Here is a 21,634-nt window from a genome sequence, read left to right as displayed (position 1 = left end):
AATGTAGGAGAAAAGAGTTGTTGCTGCAGGAGATATTAAAGAGATCTATTTAGATATCATTTGAATAACATGATGTACAAATTAAATGATTAACATTATATTGATGATGTTTAAAATTTAAAATATAAACTCATTCTATAGTAACATAATTATTTTTACTAAATTAGGCTTTGCCCATCTTTTAACTAAAAAAATGTATTTATATAATTAGTGGTAGGCATTAAAATTGGGTTATGTCATATTATATTTGTATTAATCTAAGATGGCGTGTATTTTGAGGACACGTCGTCAATTGTTCACGACTTACCTCTTTATCTTGGTGATGCTTATGGGTAGATTTTTATTTTTTCTCTCTCTTTTAGCTGAGGTGGGTAGATATTTCACTTTCATCACTATGCTCTTTTGGACTATCCTTTTATATTGTATTTATATTTTAGTAAAAAACTCGAACTACTCAATATACTTGCTGGTAGCCTTAGGTTATTTTTCATAAACAAAGATACGATAGGATAAGATTAGATTGATGATTGACTAGAATATGCCGTGGGATGAGATATCATAAGTTTGGCTTTTGAGAGATTACTTGAAATACAAAGATTCGTTATGCCCCTCTAATAACTTTATCCATTTAGCTTTGCTTAAATAAAAAGAAAAAAATGTAGTGCCAAGACTATACGATACTTGTTTTTTGAGTAATTTTGACCCACCTTCTTGACCATACCTTAACTTTTTCATGCATGCCGACTTCCCGCGGTTGTGATCATATTTGTAATTGTCTATTATTCTAAACTCTTTTGCTATTATCTTTTTCATTTCATGAAATGGGATGAGACTTTCGGAAAGTTGCTACGGATAAAGCCAAAGCAAATGAATGTTTTTGTGAATCTAAGTGTGTTGGAAATTGTTTGGAAAGCCACCTAATAATTAGAATTGGTGTAATTAGTAGGGTAGTAATTATAAATCTAGCAATTAGACAACCTAGTAATTGAAATGACATGTTTGTTTGTCACAATATAATTACAGTATAATATAATTACATGTATATTATTTGGTTGCACAAGTGTAATCATAAGGTTATATTAAATTTTAAAAATAAAAGTCAATTATATAAAATTAAAAATTTATGTTAGACAAATAAGAACCTTTATAAATGATATTAAATATATTTAAGATATATATTGTCTTTTGAAAATATATTTATTAATAAACATATGCTCCTAGCTAATATTATAAAAATAATTGATTTATATTTTTTAAATTAGTATATTTTAATTAATTTAATCATAAAAACTAAAAGCATAAGATTTTTATGAACTTCATGAAATGTATGTTTGACAAAAACGTTAATATTATAACTATAATGTAATAAAATTATTAAAAATTTTGACAAAAAGATAATCTATCAATTTAACTAAAAAATAAATCACTTGTTATGTTAAATATCAAGTCAATACTACTAAAATAAATGAAATTTAAAATATGACATAAGTTCTATATTCCAAACAAAAAATGTAACATAATACTCTTATGTGAACTTTCAACATAACGTACATAAATATGACTTAAAAGAAAAGGAAAATGTAAGTCTACAACCTTGTTCATTAATGAATTCTAATTTAATTTAAAAATTAAAAGAATAAAAAAATTATGCAAATGAAAAAATAAATAAATGTTGAGAATCATGTGAAAAATTGCATAGAATCATGTGAAAAGGTAAATGTTGAGAATCAAAAGGAAATGAGATATACATATTAAAAATAAAAAATATATTTGTACAAAATATTAGAATAATAAAATATTTTTAAGAAAATAATAGAAATAAAAAAAAATAGAAATAAAAGAAAGAAAAGAATTTTAAAAAGTTTAATGTAAATTAAATGGTATAATTACACCTAATTCCTTATCCTCCCTTGGGAAATGAAGAGTGCAATTATTCTCCTTCAGTTATACTCAAACTAAAAACTCCATTATTAAGTTTTCAAGCTCCAATTCCTATAAAATGAGAACTAGTATTAGTAAGAATGTGAACGAAGAGAGAAGAACGAGTCAAGGAGATGAAAAAAAAGAGTAACAAACTACTAGTCCAAATCTGAATTCTGGCCCAACTCTTAGAGGTTGTTATGACTGCTTTGGGCCTTGATTAACTATCAAAAATATCTGAGTCAATAAAAACTCTTTGTATTCTCTCTTCGTTCCACGAGGCAATAAAAACTTCATTATCAAGTTTCCAAGCTCCAATTCCTATAAAATGAGAACTAATATTGATAAGAATGTGAACGAAAGGAGAAGAACGAACCAAAAAGATGAAAAAGAAAGAGTAATAAATTACTAGTCCAACTATGAATTCTGGCCCAACTCCTAGAGGTTGTTATGAATGCTTTGGGCCTTGTTTAACTATCAAAAATATTTGAGTCAAGGATCCAATTAATGAAATACCTATATTGAAACTCCATCTTATCTCATTAGATAACGTCTATACTTTTACGAGGCTCCATGTGTGTTGTATATTTCAGCCCTAAGTCCTTCTTTTCACTATTTATTTTAGGGATTTAACAATACCACTCCAACCAGATCAACCTTATCCTAAAGGTCAGAATTAAGATATAAATGTTGTAAATTGGCTACAAATATAACCTTGATGGCGATGACGTTGTTCACTTTCATCATGTAAGAGAAACAAGGTTGAACAAGAACAAGTTCATTATCATCACAGGTTGGGGATTGTTGGTGAGGAATGATAGTTTGATCAATACATGACTTCAGCTGCGAAACATAGAAATCTTAGGTGATTACAGATCTAACGGGTAACTCCAGCTGCAAAGCAACTGTGTAGAATCTTGTAGGGTCTGTAATATCTTGCCGTCAATTTTAAATTTCTGTGAATAGACAAAGGATTTTTTCGATAGGGTTCTAGCTTAAAATATACTAGTCACCCTTTTGTAAAACTCTATGAGATATGTCCCTATCGACATAAAACTTGATGTATGCCTAGGCTTAGATAAGGTTTTTATTTAGGGTTTGGAGCAACTATTGCTGTTGAGCAAAATATACACTAGCTAGGAACTAGGCTAGTTGTGGTAGGAAAACCAATAGAATATGTGGAGAGGATAAACCATACATTTATGAAAGGGAGTGGTATTGAGGGCAGTGTGGTGATTAGTATTGTACCACAACTCGGGTAATGGAAGACATTTTATCCGTACTTCTTAGCTAGAAAGATGCCATGACCTTCAAATAAGACTCCAAACATATATTCAACCTTTCCATCTGCCCATCAGTTTAAGGATGGTAGAAGGTGGAGAGTTTATACTAGGTACCCATGATTTTTAATAAGGTTTGCCAAAAATGGTTGGTGAACACAGGGCCTTAGGAAATACAATGGTTTGAGGAATACCATGGAATTTGTAAATGTCTTTTAGAAATAGGTCAGCTACATCTTGTGCAATGAAAAGATGTTTAAGATCAAGGAAATGAACATACTTAGTTAGTCTATCAACTTTAATCAATATAATATTCTTGTTTCAGAAGATGGTAGATCCTCTATGAAGTCCATGGCTATGTACTACCATGAAAACTCATGGGTTATCAAGGGTTGAGGAAGTTCATGCTTTCTATTTTGGTTCATTGGAAAATTTCACATTCTAAAACCCATTTTACTATGTCAGCCTTCCTTTCAGTATAAGATACAAAATTGAAGTAGTTCTAGTTGGATTAAAGTTTGATTAGTGTTGTCATTATTATGGTATTGTATTTGAAGGTAATTTGTGTATGTGGAAGGGCTGAAAATATAGTTATAAATGAGTATGGGTGCTGCTATTCACAGCAACGTTGTGCTCTTTTCCGTGTGGTTGTGATTTTATAAAGTAAGGATCAAAAATCATATTTTGATGTCGTTGTTTTAGGTGAGTTGTTTAGCACTTGTATTGGATGATATTAAAGTAGTTTTATTGTATGTGGATGGTGGTCGTTTTCGTTGGTGTTGCTGTGCTAATTGGAGATTAATTGGAAGTTCGGGTTAGGCGAGTTATATAGGAGAAATGTTGCCCGATTTCTATTAAATTTTTAACTAATCAAAAAGTGTGAATGAAGAAATGATTCCTATAAATGATTGGTTTTAGATTTATAAGCTGGAAAGTCAAAGTTTATTCATAATAGTGTTACATTCATATTAAATAGGCTAAATGGGTAACAAAGCAAGCTTGGATACGGTGTATCTATAACATGTATGTAAAGCTATCCCTCTTTTCTTTTGGAATATCTTAGATATAAGTGATATATGATATGAGCTTTGGGTTAATTCCATTCATAAGCTCTGAGTATGATTCAGGACTCTTATTCACGTCTTGACGGTAAAACTCTTAAAGTAGTTGAGCTATTGCCCTTGAGCCTTCTTCTACATGTTGAATAGTAATTGGATGTATATGCTTCTATTCCTAAAGACTCTACGAGGAAAAATGTCTCTGATTCCATAAGCTGTTTTGCATTATATTGATACATGTCTATGATTGCTGAGGCTCCATTTGATATGGTCCATAGTGACATTCAAAGGTTATTTAATATGATTATCGCCTTTAATACTCAAGTGCGAGTTTATTCTACTTATTCTATTAAGTTTCAGATGATGATTTAATTTGCATATGGTTACTCACTACTCTACTTGTGTATACCGTTAATACATCTTTCACCGAGACCTAGGACAGGTATGTTATCTTGCACAACTTCACTACATCTTCACCATGTCCCTTACTAGAGGGACGAGTATGATATAATATATGTCTATGATGATATGATGATACAATGATATGGTTATGGCACCGAGTCCCATAATGGGCCGTGTACAGTATAAGTGTACATTACTCTATTCACCGAGTCCCTTGCTATAGGAAAGGGTATGGTATATATAAGCATATGATGATATAATGATATAATTTTAACATCGAGTCCCAAAATAGGCCGGGTAAGGTATACGATGGTGATATGCATGACTGTATTTCATAAAATGTAGGTACAGTGATTTATTAATTATTATACTTGTCTCCTAACCCCTTCTTTCAGACGTGATCTCCTTTGTGGTATTTTATGCTTTATATACTCAGTATGTATTCCGTGATGACCCCCTCTCTTCGGGGGGATGCATTTCATGCCCGCAGGTACAAATACACATTTTAGGGATCTGCCAAGTTAGGATTTTTACTAAGCTATTTTGGTTTGCTCTAGTGTACCAGAGCCTAGATTTTTGGTATTGATTTTTTTGATGTATTTATTTATTCAGGGGTACGATGGGGACCCTGTCCCGCCATATGATACCGTTGAAACTCTTAGAGGTCTGTATACATATGTGTGTGGATTGTGTATAAGTTTGTTCTGCTGCATCTATACGATGTGTTGTGAATATTAATATAAAATGGCAGCCTTGTCGGCTTGCGTGTCCTTTCATAATATGATTAGTGGCGACTCCTCAAGAGACAAATTATAGGGATATATTTATATGAAGACGTTATGACCCATTGGATTTATTATGTAAATTATCATATTGTTCACAGTTCTGCTTGACTACATCTGATAGGTATGTATATGGGTGTCCAGGTCGGACGCTAGTCACGGCCTACAGGGTTGAGTAATGACAAAAGTGATATTAAAGCAGTTCATCCTCGGAGTGTCTACAGACCATGTCTAACAGAGTCTTTTTTATCAATGTGTTGTACACCACATCTATAAATAGGAGGTTACAGGATATTTAGGATGTTATCTTTCCTTTTTATTTTAAATCATGCGATAGAGCTGTATTATCAAGACAATTCCTCCTTAATGGATTATTATGTGTACAGTGATGCCTCCAAGGAAAGCGACAACTACCCAGAAGGGCAAGTCAGTAGCGGGAGAAACTAGTCAGACCCCGAGAGTTACTAGGGATTGTGCCCAGTCCATGCCGGGGATTGTGCTTCAGTTGACAAGCTCTACTACGCTGCCACCTCCAGAGGAGCTTAGAGAAGCAGCAACTGCAGATCTTGAGGCTCCAGTACTTGAGCCTCCATCCCATAGACAGGGGCGGAGGATATGGCTATGAGAGATGCAGTTGAGTTGCTGACCAGATTAGTGGTAGGGCAGGATCGAAAGCATGGTCTAGGAGTAGATGATGAAAATAGACATGATAGTTTGAGGGTTCTTAACTTGAAAACCCCCAGAGTTTTAAGGGTCGAGACCTGCGGATGACCCACAGGAGTTTATTCGACAAATACAGCATACGTTGAGAATAATTAAGGCCTTTGAGACTGAGTCTGTTGAGTTGGCTTCATATCGGCTGCGTGACGTAGCCGTTAATTGGTATGAGTCCTAGGAATTATCAAGGGGCGAAGGTGCTCCTCCACCAGTGTGGGATAAGTTTGTAGAAGCCTTCCTTGGCCACTTTCTACCTCTGGAGATGAGACAAGCCAGAGTTGATAGATTCTTACAGTTGAGTAAGAATGGCAGAAGCATTATAGATTATAGCCTTGAGTTTGACTCATTGGCGAGACATGCGCCCACTATTGTAGCTGATATGGCTGATAGAGTAAATCGTTATGTGATGGGGTTGAATCGTTATTTGGTTGATGGTTGTATGGACATGGCTTCTTAACTAGGTATGGATATTGCTCGGGTACAGGCAAACATATAAGGGGTAGAGGATCGGCATAGAGGGCGTCAGCCCAATAGAGATTATAACAGAGGCCAGCATAAGAGAGCTAGGTTGGCTGGTTATTTGGGGGAGTTTTGAGGTGGGAAGCCTCAGCAGTATAATAGATATCCTTCCCAGCCTGCCCGAAGTTCACCCCTATTATTCACAGGTAGGAGATTCGATAGCACAAGGTATCCAGGATCCGGTCAGAGCTCTAGGGTTTTAGGTTCACAGATGAACAGGGATTCATGTCAGTCAAGGCCACCTTTGCCTCAGTGTCCTCATTGTGGTAGGACTCATTTTGGTGAACGTCGTTTTTCTACAGGTGCTTGTTTTACTTGCAGTCGTCAAGGCCATATCATGAGTGAGTGTCCACTCAGGGGTAACCCAAGTGATGTAACTCAGCCTACTGGGTTAGTTTCTTGTTCTTTTTCTTTAGTGGCTATGCGTCCTATGAGGCAGGATATTCATATATCAGCAGTCCATGGTAAAGGCATGGTGGAACTTCCAATTTTAGCAGTCCTTCGAACTGCATATATGCCTTATCTAGTAGACAAGACCAGGAGGCGTCACCAAATGTGGTTACAAGTATATTATCAATCTTCTCCCGGTATATATATGGATTGATAGATCCAAGCTCCACCTTATCATATATATCTCCCTTCATTTCTAGTAGAATCGGAATAAAACCCAAATTAATAAACCATTTGAGTTAGCTAAACCGGTAGAAGACTCTATTATAGTAAGGCAAATATATAAAAATTGCTCGGTGGGTGTATGTAGTCGTCATACCTTGGCTGATTTGATAGAGTTAGATATGATGGAGTTCGATGTTATTATGGGCATGAACTAGTTAGCTTCTTTTTATGCTAACGTTGATTATAGAAATAAGATAGTTCAGCTCTAAGTCCCAGGTGAGCCAATTACCGAGTGGCTGGGGAATATGGCATCACCGAGGGGCAAATATTTTTCATACCTCAAGGCAAGGAAGATGGTTAAAAAGGGTTATATTTACCATCTGGTTCATGTGCATAACTTGGAAACAGAGGTACCAACTCTTTCATTAGTGCCGGTAGTCAATGAATATCCATATGTATTCCTAGATAAACTCCAGGTCTTCCTCCAGAACGGGAGATAGAGTTCACTATAGATGTGTTACCAGATACTCTACCTATATCTATCCCTCTCTACTAAATGGCACTCACAGAGCTAAAGGATTTAAAAGAGCAAGTGAGAGACTTATTAGAAAAGGGCTTCATTAGGCCCAGCACATTACCTTAGGGAGCAACGTTATTATTTGTGAGAAACAAATATGGATCGATGTGAATGTGTATTGATTATAGGCAGCTGAATAAGGTAAAAATAAAGAATAGATATCCCCTCCCCAGGATTGATGATTTATTTGACCAGTTGTGGGTGCTAAGTGTTTCTCGAAGATAGACCTGCGGTCAGGCTATCATCAGGTACGGGTAAAGGAAGTAGATATTCCAAAGACTGTGTTCAGAACCTGATACGGACATTATAAGTTTAAACTAATTCTTTTGGGTTGACTAATGCTCCAGCACCAGAAGTTGTATGCTAAATTCTCTAAATGTGAATTCTGGTTGACTTCGGTAGCATTCTTGGAGAATATTATTGGAATGGATGGTATTCGAGTAGATACCCAGAAAATTGAGACCGTAAAGACTTGGCCGAGACCTACAACACCTACTAAGGTACGTTGTTTTCTGGGGCTAGCAGTATATTAGAGGAGATTTGTAGAGAACTTTGCTTCGATTTTTGTACCTTTAACAAGGCTATCTCAGAAAATGGCTAAGTTCCAATGGATCGATGCTTGTGAACGAAGCTTTTAGTTACTGAAAGATAAGTTGACTACGACCCTAGTTCTAACTCTTTCTGAAGGACCAGATGGCTATGTTATTTATTGTGATGCTTCTGGTGTTGGGCTAGGTTGTGTATTGATTCAAAGTGGTAGAGTCGTAGCCTATGGCTCCCGGCAACTCAGGAAGCACAAAAGGAATTATCCAACTCATGATCTGGAGTTAGCAGCAATAATTCATGCTTTGAAAATATAGAGGCACTATCTATATGGCGTACATGTTGATATCTATATAGATCATAAAAGTCTCCAATATATCTTTAAGAAGAAAGGGGAGAATTTACGGCAGAGAAGGTGGCTAGAGTTTCTAAAAAATTATGATATTGATATTCTATACCACCCAGGGAAAGAAAATATTGTAGCCGATGCACTCAGCCATAAGTCTATGGGTAGCTTGGCAGATGTACAACCAGAATAGAAAAAGATAGTCCGCGAGATTTTTTAGTTAGCTAACCTTGGAGTTTGTTTAGCTGATTTGGATGATGGTGGAGTTTCTATTCGAGGAGTTACTGAATCCTGTATCATGGAAGAGGTAAAGTAGTGACAGTACGAGGACCCTATTCTGGCAAAGTATAGGGATGCAGCTCTTTAAAAGTAAAAGACTTCATTCAAGATCACACCTGACGGAGTGCTAAGTTATAGGGGCAGAATATGTGTACCTGAGATTGCAGGGCTACGGCAACAGGTGATGGAGAGGCACACTATGCCAGCTATTCTATTCATCTAGGGACAACTAAGATGTATCATGACCTCAGATGTTTATATTAGTGGGATGGCATGAAGAAAGACATAGTAGAGTTCGTAGCCTAGTGCCCAAATTATCAATAGGTTAAGATTGAGCATCAGAAGCCTGGTGGACTATTATAGGAGATAGAAATCCCGACTTGGAAATGGGAAGCAATTAATATGGACTTTATAATAGGCTTACCTTGCACTCTACGAAAGTATGATTCCATATGGGTTATTATAGATAGGCTGACAAAATCAGCCCATTTCCTTCCAGTTAGGACTACCTATTCAGCCAGGACAATGCGAGGTTATATATTAAGGAAGTAGTAAGACTTCATGGGGTTCCCACATCTATTATCTCAGACAGAGGATCTCAATTTACAATAAACTTCTAGAGATCGTTCTAGAAAGGATTAGGAACACAGGTGAGTCTCAGCACAACATTTCACCCTCAGACTGATGGGCAGGCTGAATGTACTATTCATACATGTTTTGGGCATGTATTATTGACTGCAGAGGCAACTAGGATGAATTTTTGCCACTTATCGAGTTTGCCTATAATAATAGCTATCATTTTAGCATCCAGATGGCACCGTATGAGGCTTTGTATGGCAGGAAGTGTAGGTCACCTACTGGTTGTTTTGATATTGGTGAAACACGACTAATAGTCCCAGACATGGTTCAGCAAGCTTTGGATAAAGTGAAGCTCATTCAGGAAAGGTTATTGGCATGCTAGAGTCGATAAAAATCATATGCAGATAATCGACATCGACCTTTAGAGTTTTAGGTTGATGATTGGGTGTTCTTGAATATGTCACCCCTAAAGGGGATAATGGTATTAGGAAAAAAAGAGAAGCTTAGCCCGAGATATATTTGTCCTTATCACATTATTCATAGAATAGGCAAAGTTACCTATAAGTTGGACCTACTATCGGATTTGGAAGTAATACACCCAGTCTTTTATGTGTCGATGCTTCGTAAATGTGCTGGTGATCCTTCTAGAGTATTCCCCATGGATGATGTCCAAGTGATAGAGGAACTATCTTATGAGGAATACCCTATAGCCATACTTCATCGCCAAGTCAGAAGTTTTTGTACTAAGAACGTGGCCTCTGTCAAAGTAATATGACAAAATGAGAATAGAGAAGAGATGACCTGGGAAGCCGAAGAAGAGATGAAGAATAAATATCCGTACTTGTTCCCTATACCCATAGGTAATCTAAGCTCCTTAATTGGTTATGTTGATTAATAAGAAACCTATATATAACAACTATTATAGAGATTTCCCAAAATCCTTGTAAGATCTTATGAGACTAGTTAACATTCGAGGACGAATGTTCTAAAGGATGGAAGGATGTTATACCCCACATTTTTATACATGGGAATATTTTTTTAGTTTCTCTAAAAGTTGCCATATTTTCCATGACATTCCCAAATGATCCGAAGGAGGGGAGGATGTGATGCCCCATATTTTGCATAGACTAGTTCTATGTGAGTAGTGATGGTTGGAAATAGGTTTGGAAGGATTTGAAAGGAGTTGGAGGCCAACTAATGAATCATGGTAATTGACCTACTTGCTTAAGCTACCGGTTTGGATGTTTTATATAATTAAGATACTTGAGTACATGTCGAGCTTAAGTAGCAAGAATCACGCAAGTTATAAAGATGAGACTAGATTATGAACCTACGAAAAGAAGTAAGTAGGTGATGCACCTACTTCAAGTAGGTGATGCACCTACTTCAAGTAGGTGATGCACCTACTTGGAATGAGTAGATGATGCATCTACTAAAGTGGGCCCTACCAAGATATGTGGCAGTAGTTGGTTGGTGCATGGATGAAGTGGACACAGGTAGGAGCTGGACACGTGCCACCCTTAGAGGATGGACACGTGTAGGGGCTGAAAACATGTCACCCTTAAGGGATGGACCCGTGTCAACCCCACGTGGACTACATAAATAGGCCTAGTAATAACTAAGACCTAATTTCTTTCATCTTCTACACTTAGAGAAAAATAGAGAGATAAAAAGACTTAGAACTTCATCCATGGCTAGCTGAACTTGCAGCCCTAATTAGTGATCCAAAACTAATCTTTGCAAGGTAATCCCACCCTTAGAAGGTCTACAACAACGTGGGGTGATCCTAGGAGCAACAACATCAATTTGATCAAAGTCATCAACTTTTAGCCACGTTGAGAAGTCAAGTTTCTAAGGTAGGATTTTTTCTTTTCAAATTGGAGTTAATGATTTTCTAATGGAGAAATTACTTTGTATTAAGTGGGGTTAGAGGTAAAAAAACAACATGGTTATTGTTGACATTGTAAATGGACAGAATTGAAGTTGTTCTAGTTAGATTAAAGTTTGATTAGTGTTGTCATTATTATGATATTGTATTTGAAGGTAATTTATGTATATTGAAGGGCTGGAAATATAGTTACAAATGAGTATGGGTGCTGCTATTCACAGCAACGTTGTGCTCCTTTCTGTGTGGTTGTGATTTTATGAAGTAAAGATCAAAAATTATATTTTGATATCGTGGTTTTGGGTGGGCTGTTTAGCACCTGTATTGAATCATATTAAAGTAGTTTTATTGTATGTGGATGGTGGTTGTTGTTGTTTGTGTTGCTGTGGTAATTGGAGATTAATTGGAAGTTCAGGTTAGGCGAATTTTATAGGGGAAATACTGCTCAATTTCTCTTAAATTCTAAACTAATCGAAAAATTTGAGTGAATAAATGATTACTATAAGTGATTGGTTTTATATTTATAAGATAGAAAGTCAAAGTTTATTCATAATAGTGTTACTTTCATATTAAATAGGCTAAAGGGGTAACAAAGCAAGCTTGGATACGGTGGATCTGTAATAGGTATGTAAAGTTATCCCTCATTTCTTTTGGCATGTCTTAGATATAAGTGATATATGATATAAGCTTTGGGGTAATTCTATTTATAAGCTTCGAGTATGATTCATTACTCTTATTCACTTCTTGACGGTAAAACTCTTAAAGTAGTTAAGCTATTGCCCTTGAGCCTTGTACATGCTGAATAGTAATTGGATGTATAAGCTCCTATTCCTAAAGACTCTACGAGGACAAATGTCTCTGATTCCTTAAGCTATTTCGCATTATCTTGATACATGTCTATGATTCCTAAGGCTCTATTTGATATGGTCTATAGTGACATTCGAAGGGTATTTAATATGATTTTCACCTTTAATAATCAAGTGTGAGTTTATTCTAATTGTTCTATTGACTTTCATATGATGATTTAATTTGCATATGGTTACTCACTACTCTGCTCGTGCATACCATTAATACATCTTTCACCGAGTCTCAGGCTGGGTATGCCGGATATGGTATAATATATGTATATGATGATATGATAATGCAATGATATGGTTATGGCACTGAGTCCCAAAATGGGTCGGGTACGGTATAAGTGTACACTACTCTATTCACCGATTTCCTTGCTAGAGGGTAAGGTATGGTATATATATATATGATGTTATAATGATATAATTCTAACACCGAGTCCCAAAACAGGATGGGTATGGTATACGATGGTGATATGCATGACTTTGTTTCATAAGATGCAGGTATAGTGATTTATTAATTATTATACTTATCTCCTGACCCCTTTTGTTAGATGTGATCTCCTTTGTGGTATTTTATCTATTTTATCCTTTATATACTTAGTACGTATTCCGTGCTGACCCCCTCTCTTTGGGGGGCTATATTTCATGCCCGCAGGTATAGATACATATTTCGGGGATCTACCAGGTTAGAATTTCCACTCGGCTATTTTGTAGTGCTCCATTGTACCATAGCCTAGATTTTTAGTATTGATCTTTTTGATGTATATATTCATTTATTCAGGGATATGGCGGGGGCCATATCCCGCCATATGATACCGTTGACACTCTTAGAGGTCTGTAGACATATCTGTGTGGGGTATGTTTAAGTTTGTTCAGCTGCGTCTATACGATGTGTTGTGAATATTAATATGAAATAGCAGCCTTATCGGCTTGAGTGTCCTTTCATGATATGATTAGTGGCGACTCCTCGGGAGACAAATGATAGGGATATATTTATATGAAGCCATTATGACCCATTAGAGTTCTTATGTAAGTTATTATATTGTTCGTAATTTCGCTTTACTACATCTGATAGGTATGTATACGGGTGTCCAGGTTGGACCCCAGTCACAGCCTACGTGGTTGGGTCATGAAAAATGTGTCCCTCCTTCTCATGTGTAAAATCTGGCCTCTAGGATTTGGGATTTCTAAAGGATGAATTCTCTCGAGTTCGATGGTTCTAAACTAGATGATGACCCTATGGATTTTATTAATGAAGTGTATCGGATTTTTCTTATCATAGGTGTGCCACCAAATAAGAATTTTGAGCTAGTAGCTTATCAACTCATAGGCATGGCTCGAGTATGGTACGAACAATGGGTTATCGAAAGGGATAAAGAAATGGGGTCGATAGGATAGAAAGAGCTCAAAGGTGCCTTCCTAGACCGCTTCTTCCCATTATAGCTAAAGGAAGCAAAAATGTAAGAGTTCATTAACCTCCATCAAGGTAGTATGAATGTAAGAGAGTGTGCCCTCAAGTTCACAAAACTGTCAAGTATGCTCTCTTTATGGTCTCCGACCCCCGACAAGGATGAGTAAATTTATTTCCGGCGTCTCAAGCTTGGTGTACAAGGAGTGCAAAATGGACATGTTGGTTAAGGAGATGGACATCTCCCTGTTAATGACTTATGCCAAACAAATTGAAGCCAAAAAGTTGCAGGAGTGGTCTAGAGGGTTCAAGAAAGCTAGAGTAGATGGTGGAGGGTCTAACTCTCAAAGTTACGATTATGGTAGCAATGGAAAATGTCAAGGTAGGAAACCGTTTATTTGTAAAGATTTCACTAATAATCATCCTCCCAAGTTCAACAAGGATAAGGGTCCTAATCACATGTTCTCAAGAGATAATGTTGGCGCCCAAGATTTTCCCCCATGTAAGAAGTGTGGGAGGACCCAAAAAGGGGAGTGTTTTGCGGGCTCAAATGTGTGCTTCAAGTGTGGAAAACCGGGTCACCATGCTAAGAATTGTAGAGGTGGTGGTGGTGGTGTTAATAGGACTCAAGTCCAAGTTGATCATGATCAACAAGCTTATGGAGGTGGCAAATGCACCAACCATTTCTATGCTTTGCATAGGAGGTGAGAGGTTGAGGAAGCACCAAATGTTGTTACTGGTATATTGAAGGTCTTTACTTTTGATGTGTACGCATTGTTAGACCCTGATGCAAACTTGTCATTTTTTACTCCATTCTTAGCTAATAGGTTTGATATATTGCCCAAAATGTTAGTAGAGCCTTATTTGGTGTCTACCCCCGTGGACGAGTCGGTTGTGGCTAGAAATATTTATAAGGGTTGTCCCATGTCCATCTAGCATAAAGTTGTTCCTTGTGATCTTGTAGAGCTTGACATGGTAGATTTCGATGTCATCCTTAGGAAGGATTGGTTACATACATCTTATGCTTTCATAGATTGTAGAACTCGTCAAGTCAAGTTTTCATTCCCCAATGAGTCCGTTCTTGAATGGGAGGATCGTGATTCGGTGGTGAAGGGTAGATTAATTTCTTGTCTCAAGGATCGAAAATTAATTTCTAAGGGATGTGTGTACCATATAGTGAGAATTAGGGATTTCAACTCCGAAAGTCCTCCTCTTGAGTCGATTCCCATAGTCAATGAGTTTTTCAATGTGTTTCCCAATGACCTTCGCGGTATCCCTCCGAAAAGAGAAGTTGATTTTGGTATCGATCTCCTCTCCCTACTCAACCTATCTTTATCCCTCCTTACCGAATGGCCCCAGCGGAATTGAAAGAGTTGAAGGAACAATTAAAGGACTTGCTAGAAAAGGGGTTCAAAAGGCTGTGTATTTTGCCATGAGGTGCTCCTATGCTATTTGTAATAAAGAAGGATGGTTCACTTCGAATGTGCACAGACTACCGGTAATTGAATAAGATAATTATTAAGAACAAGTATCCACTCCCTAGGATAGATGACTTATTTGATTAATTGCAAGGGGCAAGTCACTTCTCTAAAATCGACCTTCAGTCCGGCTATCACCAACTAAGGGTGAGGGAGTGTGACATTCTCAAGCCAGCATTCTGAATAAGGTATGACCACTTTAAGTTTGTGGTAATGATTTTTGGGTTGACGAGTGCGCTGGCTGTGTTCATGGACCTAATGAATAGGGTGTTCAAACCCTACCTCCATACTTTTTTGTGGTGTTCATTCATGATGTTTTGGTCTACTCTCGGAGTGAGGAAGAACATAAGGATCATTTGAGGTTGGTGCTCCAAACATTAAGGGATTAAATGTATTTGAAGGTTTCACCCATGAAGGGTTTGGTTTAATTTGGTAAGAAAGGGAAATTGAGCCCTAGGTATGTGGGGCCTTATAAAATCCTAAAGCGGGTTGGAAAAGTTGCGTATGAGTTGTAATTACCTTCGGATGTGGCCATGATTCACTCGGTGTTCCATGTGTCAATGTTGAGAAAATGTGTGGGAGACCCTAACTTCATTGTGCCTTCGGAGCTATTGAATATTGAGGAGATTTTTGACCTATACCGGTTGAAATTTTGGACCGGTAAGTCAAAAGTTTGAGGAACAAAGAAGTTGCCTCCGTTAAATTCCTTTTAAGGAATCAACAATAAAGTTCTACATGGGAAGCGGAAGCGGATTTGATGAAATGTATTCTCATCTCTTTCATTCTACTTAAGCCTAAGGTTATAAGTCATTCATGTTCAAATTTTTAAGACTCTTATGTTTCAGTTTTTCCAAGTCATCATGTGCATGCATATTTATAAAGTTGAATTTTGAAGTTATGTTTTAAGCTCAAGTTTAAGGATTTCATGTTTGATGCATCTTAAATGTTATTGTATATATGTTGGGTTGCTAGTCCTCATGCTATGTCATTTTCTATGTCAATGATTCTCATTCTAGGACGAATATTCCTAAGGGGGAGATATTATAAGACTCCGAAATATGAAAGGTCTTAAACCAAGGAAAAAAGGATGAATTTTCAGAAAATGCATAAAAACTGACACCAAAAGTTGACCACGGAAGCCTTCACGGACCATAGTGTGCAACCATGGTAGAGATTCAGAGGCTCAATCTATAGAGGATGAACCACGATGGAGGACCAGAGACCGTGGTGAGCACCACGGGCTATGACACCCTCTATGGTGAGCCCTCCTCAAGTCCCTCAGGAATTTTCTCAAGGCAGGGTCCACAGACTACCACCACGGACCATGGAGATTTTCACAGACTGTGTAGTGGTCCATGGTGGCAACCACTACGGGCCTCCTGCAGTACTGCACCACAGTCACACTTCATGGGCCATAATGCTTTTCACAAACCATCAAGGTGTCCCTGACGAAACTTTAGAGACTACCCTACAAGTCCTGTTTCCAAATCTTTCTAAATCCCATACCACGGAACCCTACCAAGGACTGTGGTAAGCACCACGGATTGTAAAGGGGCCCTGTGAAGTCTTTTCCGACCAGATTTTTTAAGGAAAATTACATTCTCACCCTATGTTTTAAATATAAATGGTGTCATTTTCAGGATTGAATTCTCTTATTTGAAGACCCTAAACACTTCAAATCCCTCATTTATTTCACTCTAACTTATCCAACATAAATCTTCTCCTCTCAAGTTCTTCCAAAGGCTTCAAGGCAGGCCTAGGGTTTCCTAATTCAAGGCATTCAAGTCTCCTTTCTTCCTCGAGTATTCTTAGGTATTTTGTTTCCCTCAAGGTATATGGGTTTTCATCCATAGGTCCTTCCACCCATGGAGCTCAAATGTTTTTTGAACCTAGCTTTTCAATTCAAAATGATGAAATCTTATGGGCGTTTACAAAATGACTTTAAATGCATAGATTATGATGTATTTAAAGTTTTTGTACATATATTGATGTATATTGACTCTTAATTTCATGAAATTATGATGTTATTAAAGTACCTATCTGAAGGATTGAAAAGAGTTTTAAGACATCTATGGTGGGTTTCTTTAAGAATGTGTATTTTATGCATTTTCATCACTCTCATGCATGCAAAAAGTCTTTAAAGGTATTGAAAGGTTTTTTTGAAATGAACCCACCTAGTTTTCTATGATAAAGTAAAGCTGAAATGAAGTTGGACTCCAATGAATGTTATGAAATAAATATTTATGAAGGGGAGTCTTTATGAAATGATTGATTGATGAAAGGCTTCATAGTCAAAGTAAGGTTTCAATGTGAAAGGACAATTCTCACATTAAATGAAATAAAATATTTAAGATTATGATATGACATGTATGACATCCCTATATGCCGTCAATGCTTTTGAACATTTTTCCAAGAAGAATGTGCTAGTAGTATGCTACCCGAAAATACCATTACTGATAGTAGACCTAATTTTCTTATAAATTAAGGTTCATTTCTAGAATGGAAAATAGGGTATGGCAGCCATGATGATATAATAAACCAAAGATTTTAACGAACTATTCCATTGATTGATGTTTTAATATTTAAGTTATATAATTTTTATGCTATATCGATGTTTAAATATTATTTAGTGGGATTTGACCTAGCACCGAATGTAGCATGTAGATGGGGACTCGACCGAAGGAGTTCTTATGTAAAGTGTCATGTTGCATTAAATATGTGCCACCATAGGACCCCTTGTCGGCTAGGCCTTTATAGCCATCAAATGTTAAAGTTAAAGTTAAAGAATGTTTAAAGTTGATTGGAGTTTTACCCCGATAGGGTAGTCTCCCCTGTCTCGATGCAGAATTCATCAGCCTACCCTGATGTAGGAGTAATCAGATTCCATGTAATAGCTTGCATGGTCTTAAATGTTGGTTATGGTCACTTCCCAACAAAATAAATATTTTAAGGTTTCACATGATGAATTCGCATGCAGGCATTCACTTATGCATAATTCTTATATACGTCTCTCTTATGTTCTTCATTTCATAGCATACTCGCATACTTAGTACATTTAAAGTAGTAACGCATACTTTTACCTACATGATATCAACATGTAAGTACCGGTGTTGTAACATTCCTCAAAATGCATAAGTACCTTAAGAAATGCATTGGGAATAGGCCACTCATGTAATGCGTTATCCTTAATCTTTTTAGAAAATTCGAGTTCAGAATATCGATCAGGTGGTCAAAATCTGCGGAAAAAGGTCTCGGTAGATTTTTAGAACCCGTATATCGCAACATAGATTTTCAAAAAAACTACACAAAATAGAAAGGTCCATGACAGGTCTTCATCGCGGACTTGGCAAGGATTTTCTGGACGAGTTGCATTTTTAATAAGGGCATTTTAGACTTTTCCCTAATTATTAACCTAGAAATTTTTAGGACCTAATTAAACTCTATAAATTGACCTAAATCTCTAATTATATTCATTCTTCTATAATTCATCGATCAAATATTTCTCTCTCTACAAAAAACTCTCAACGACTCCATTGAAGACTTCAAGTAAATTCACTCAAGCTCTCCATCAAAACTCTCAAGTTCTTCCAAATTATTTGGCATTTTCACTTAATGTATGTGGTATTGATTCATGGATCCTTCCATCCATGAAGCCCAATCAATTTCTCAAGGTTTTCTATCAAATTAAAGTATGGTATTTTATGAGTTTTATGATCTCTATTCCTATTGCATGAATTATGATTCAAAATTGCATTGAATTAAAGAGTTTTTCCATGAATTCTCCTATTTTGATCTCTAGGGTTCATGATGTAAATTATAAGTATTTTGAATTATACTTTCAAAGGATATTATCTATATGAATTATGTATGGGCTAATATAAAGTTTATTTTCATGCATGTTTTCAAGCGAATTACATGATTTTCAAAGTCAATTGATTATGCAATTGAGTTTTACTCTAAGTTCAAGGTATGAGTTCCATGCAAGTTATGAAGTAAGGTGACTTCGGGCCCTATGTGGTGACCTGAGGCCTAACGATATAAATTATGAAAATATGATTATAATGATAAAAGGTCAATTCTCACATTACAAGTATGTTATAAAAATGAGCTACTCTATGATTTCAAACCTATGATCATGACTCTGATATATATAATTATGATTTCTATGCTATGCATGTATTCTGTGGGACTTGACTTAGCACCGAGTGAACGTGAGGTGGGGTCCTTACCAAAAGCCTTAGTAATAGCCTCATGTCCCATAAACTACGTGCCACCGTAGGTTGCCTTTATGGCTTAGCTATTGGATCTATATATAGTGTATGTATGACCCGCCTAGCGGGGTAGACTCTACCTTGGCAAGTAGATTCCCTTTTTCTTTATTGTATGGGGAGACAACAGGATTCTATGTTATAGCTCGCATTGTCTTATTTTTGGTTATGGTTCCTATTCCATATATGTATGATCTCTTAAGTATGTTATGATTTTAAATTTATGTTTTTAAATGCTTTGTCAATATGATTTTCTCATGACTTTACTTATTCCATCTTATCATGTGTTTTACTTCACCTTTGCACTCCATGATTTAAGTTGCATGTCACGCCATCATAATTAGTACATTCCAATATACTAATGCATAATTTTTCCTACATTATCTCATAATGTAGGGGTTGAGGTTGAAGATCATACTCATCTACGTGGCTAGTTAAGCTTTCCTATTCAGCGGCATTGTGGGGAGTCCTTATTTATCGAGGACTAGTTGTTGAGTTAGTTACTGTTTCCAAATACTTTTGTTATGTTTCATATTGAGGGTGAGCTAGGAACATGTCTTAGCCCCTGCCCATATTCATGAGTAGAGGCATATAGTTGGACAAATGTGTTGAGTCTATATTGTCATGTGACATTCTTCATTTACTATTCATGGTTAAGACTCTCTTATGATGTTTCCGCCTTATAAATGCTTATGATATGTACAAGAGGCTTGGTTGGAGTCCTTCGGTGTTTCAATAATTATGTTACAACTAGGCCCTAGGTCGGTTCATGATAGGAGTCCCTCCAAACTCTTCTCCCCGTGGCTAGATTGTTCGTTAAAGGCTACTAGTAGTGGTGAGTTCCCATATTCAGGGAACAACACTCTTATTCCTTCTAGTTTACTTTTGATGTTTATACACTTGCGTTATCCTTAGTATCCTTTAACTAAATCTTGAGGTTGAGCGAGGGACATGTCTTAGCCCCCGCCAAGTCTTTAATGTAGAAGGTATGGTTAGACATAGTAAAGGGTGTTATGTTATCTTTGACTCTTATTAATATGAAGTCCCTTAGTCCTTATATCCCTTATGTTTCTGGTTTATTTATATATCATTACCAATAAAATTCTTAATGAATGATAAGAGGCTTGGGTGAGGTACCTCCGGGTGTCTCATTCATCGTGTCACATCTAGACTCTAGGCTTGGGTCATGATAGGCATGTTGGACACCATAGGACATCTTAAACCTTGTGCTCTAAGACCATGTTTTTTATAACCCAGACTAGGGCCTAGCTATGACAGGGGGATCAGAACCGCAAAGGGCTCCAACTAAGCCTCTTGACATATCATAAAGCATGCATAAGGTAAAGTAATTATGGAAATATCATAAGAGAGTCTAAACCATGATTTATGAAGAAGAATGTAACTTGACAACATTGACTCACAATATTTGTCCAACTAATGCCTCTAATCAAGAACATGGGCGGGGGCTAAGACATGACCCTAGATCACCCTAAAAATGAAGAAGTAATTGTCTTAAAAGAAGAAACAACTCATAAATCTCCCTCGATCAATGAGGACTCACAGGACTTCGCTATACTAACTCAACTAGCCACGTGTGTTGTATGATCCCCAACCTCAACCCTTTGATTATGAGACAATCTAGGCAATGATATGCGTTAGTACATTTGAATGTACTAAGTATGTGAGAATGAAATGCAATATAAATTATATGATGCAATGATCAAGAACATATATAGTAAAGAGGATAAGTAAAGCCATAAGGAAAACCATGATGATTAAAGAATCCAAGAGACGTAGTTGAAGATCATAAAATAACCTAACAATCATATATATATATATATATATATATATAAGACCATGCGAGCTATAACATGGAATCTCATTGTCTCCCCATACAACAAAGAAAAAAGGGTATCTACTTGCCAAGGTAGACTCTACCCCGCTAGTCGGATTATGTACATACGCTATATGCGGATCCACTAGCAGAGCCATAAGGCAACCTATGGTTGCACGTAGTTTAAGAGATATGAGGCTACTACCAAGGATTTTGGTTGGGCCCCTACCTCAAGTCCACTCGGTGCTAAGTCAAATCCCATGAAATACGTAACATAGTAAACATACTTAGCA

General features: G+C 36.6%; 1 protein-coding gene across 1 annotated transcript; it reads left to right on the top strand.

Moving 5' to 3' along the window:
* Nucleotides 1-14,013: 14,013 nt before the first annotated feature.
* Nucleotides 14,014-14,469, top strand: LOC129884241 (cold shock domain-containing protein 3-like). The gene has a single exon (XM_055958571.1). The coding sequence runs from the start codon at nucleotides 14,014-14,016 to the stop codon at nucleotides 14,467-14,469; it is 456 nt and encodes a 151-aa protein (XP_055814546.1).
* The last annotated feature ends 7,165 nt before the right edge of the window (nucleotides 14,470-21,634 follow it).

Source organism: Solanum dulcamara, chromosome 4 (assembly GCF_947179165.1).
Source record: "Solanum dulcamara chromosome 4, daSolDulc1.2, whole genome shotgun sequence".
Classification (NCBI taxonomy): Eukaryota; Viridiplantae; Streptophyta; class Magnoliopsida; order Solanales; family Solanaceae; genus Solanum; species Solanum dulcamara.
Note: the sequence above shows the minus strand (reverse complement) of the source record. Positions and strands in the feature narration are given on the sequence as shown.

Coding starts and splice junctions, on each gene's coding strand:
- LOC129884241 (XM_055958571.1), top strand. CDS start 14,014: ATGACTTATGCCAAACAAATTGAAGCCAAAAAGTTGCAGGAGTGGTCT.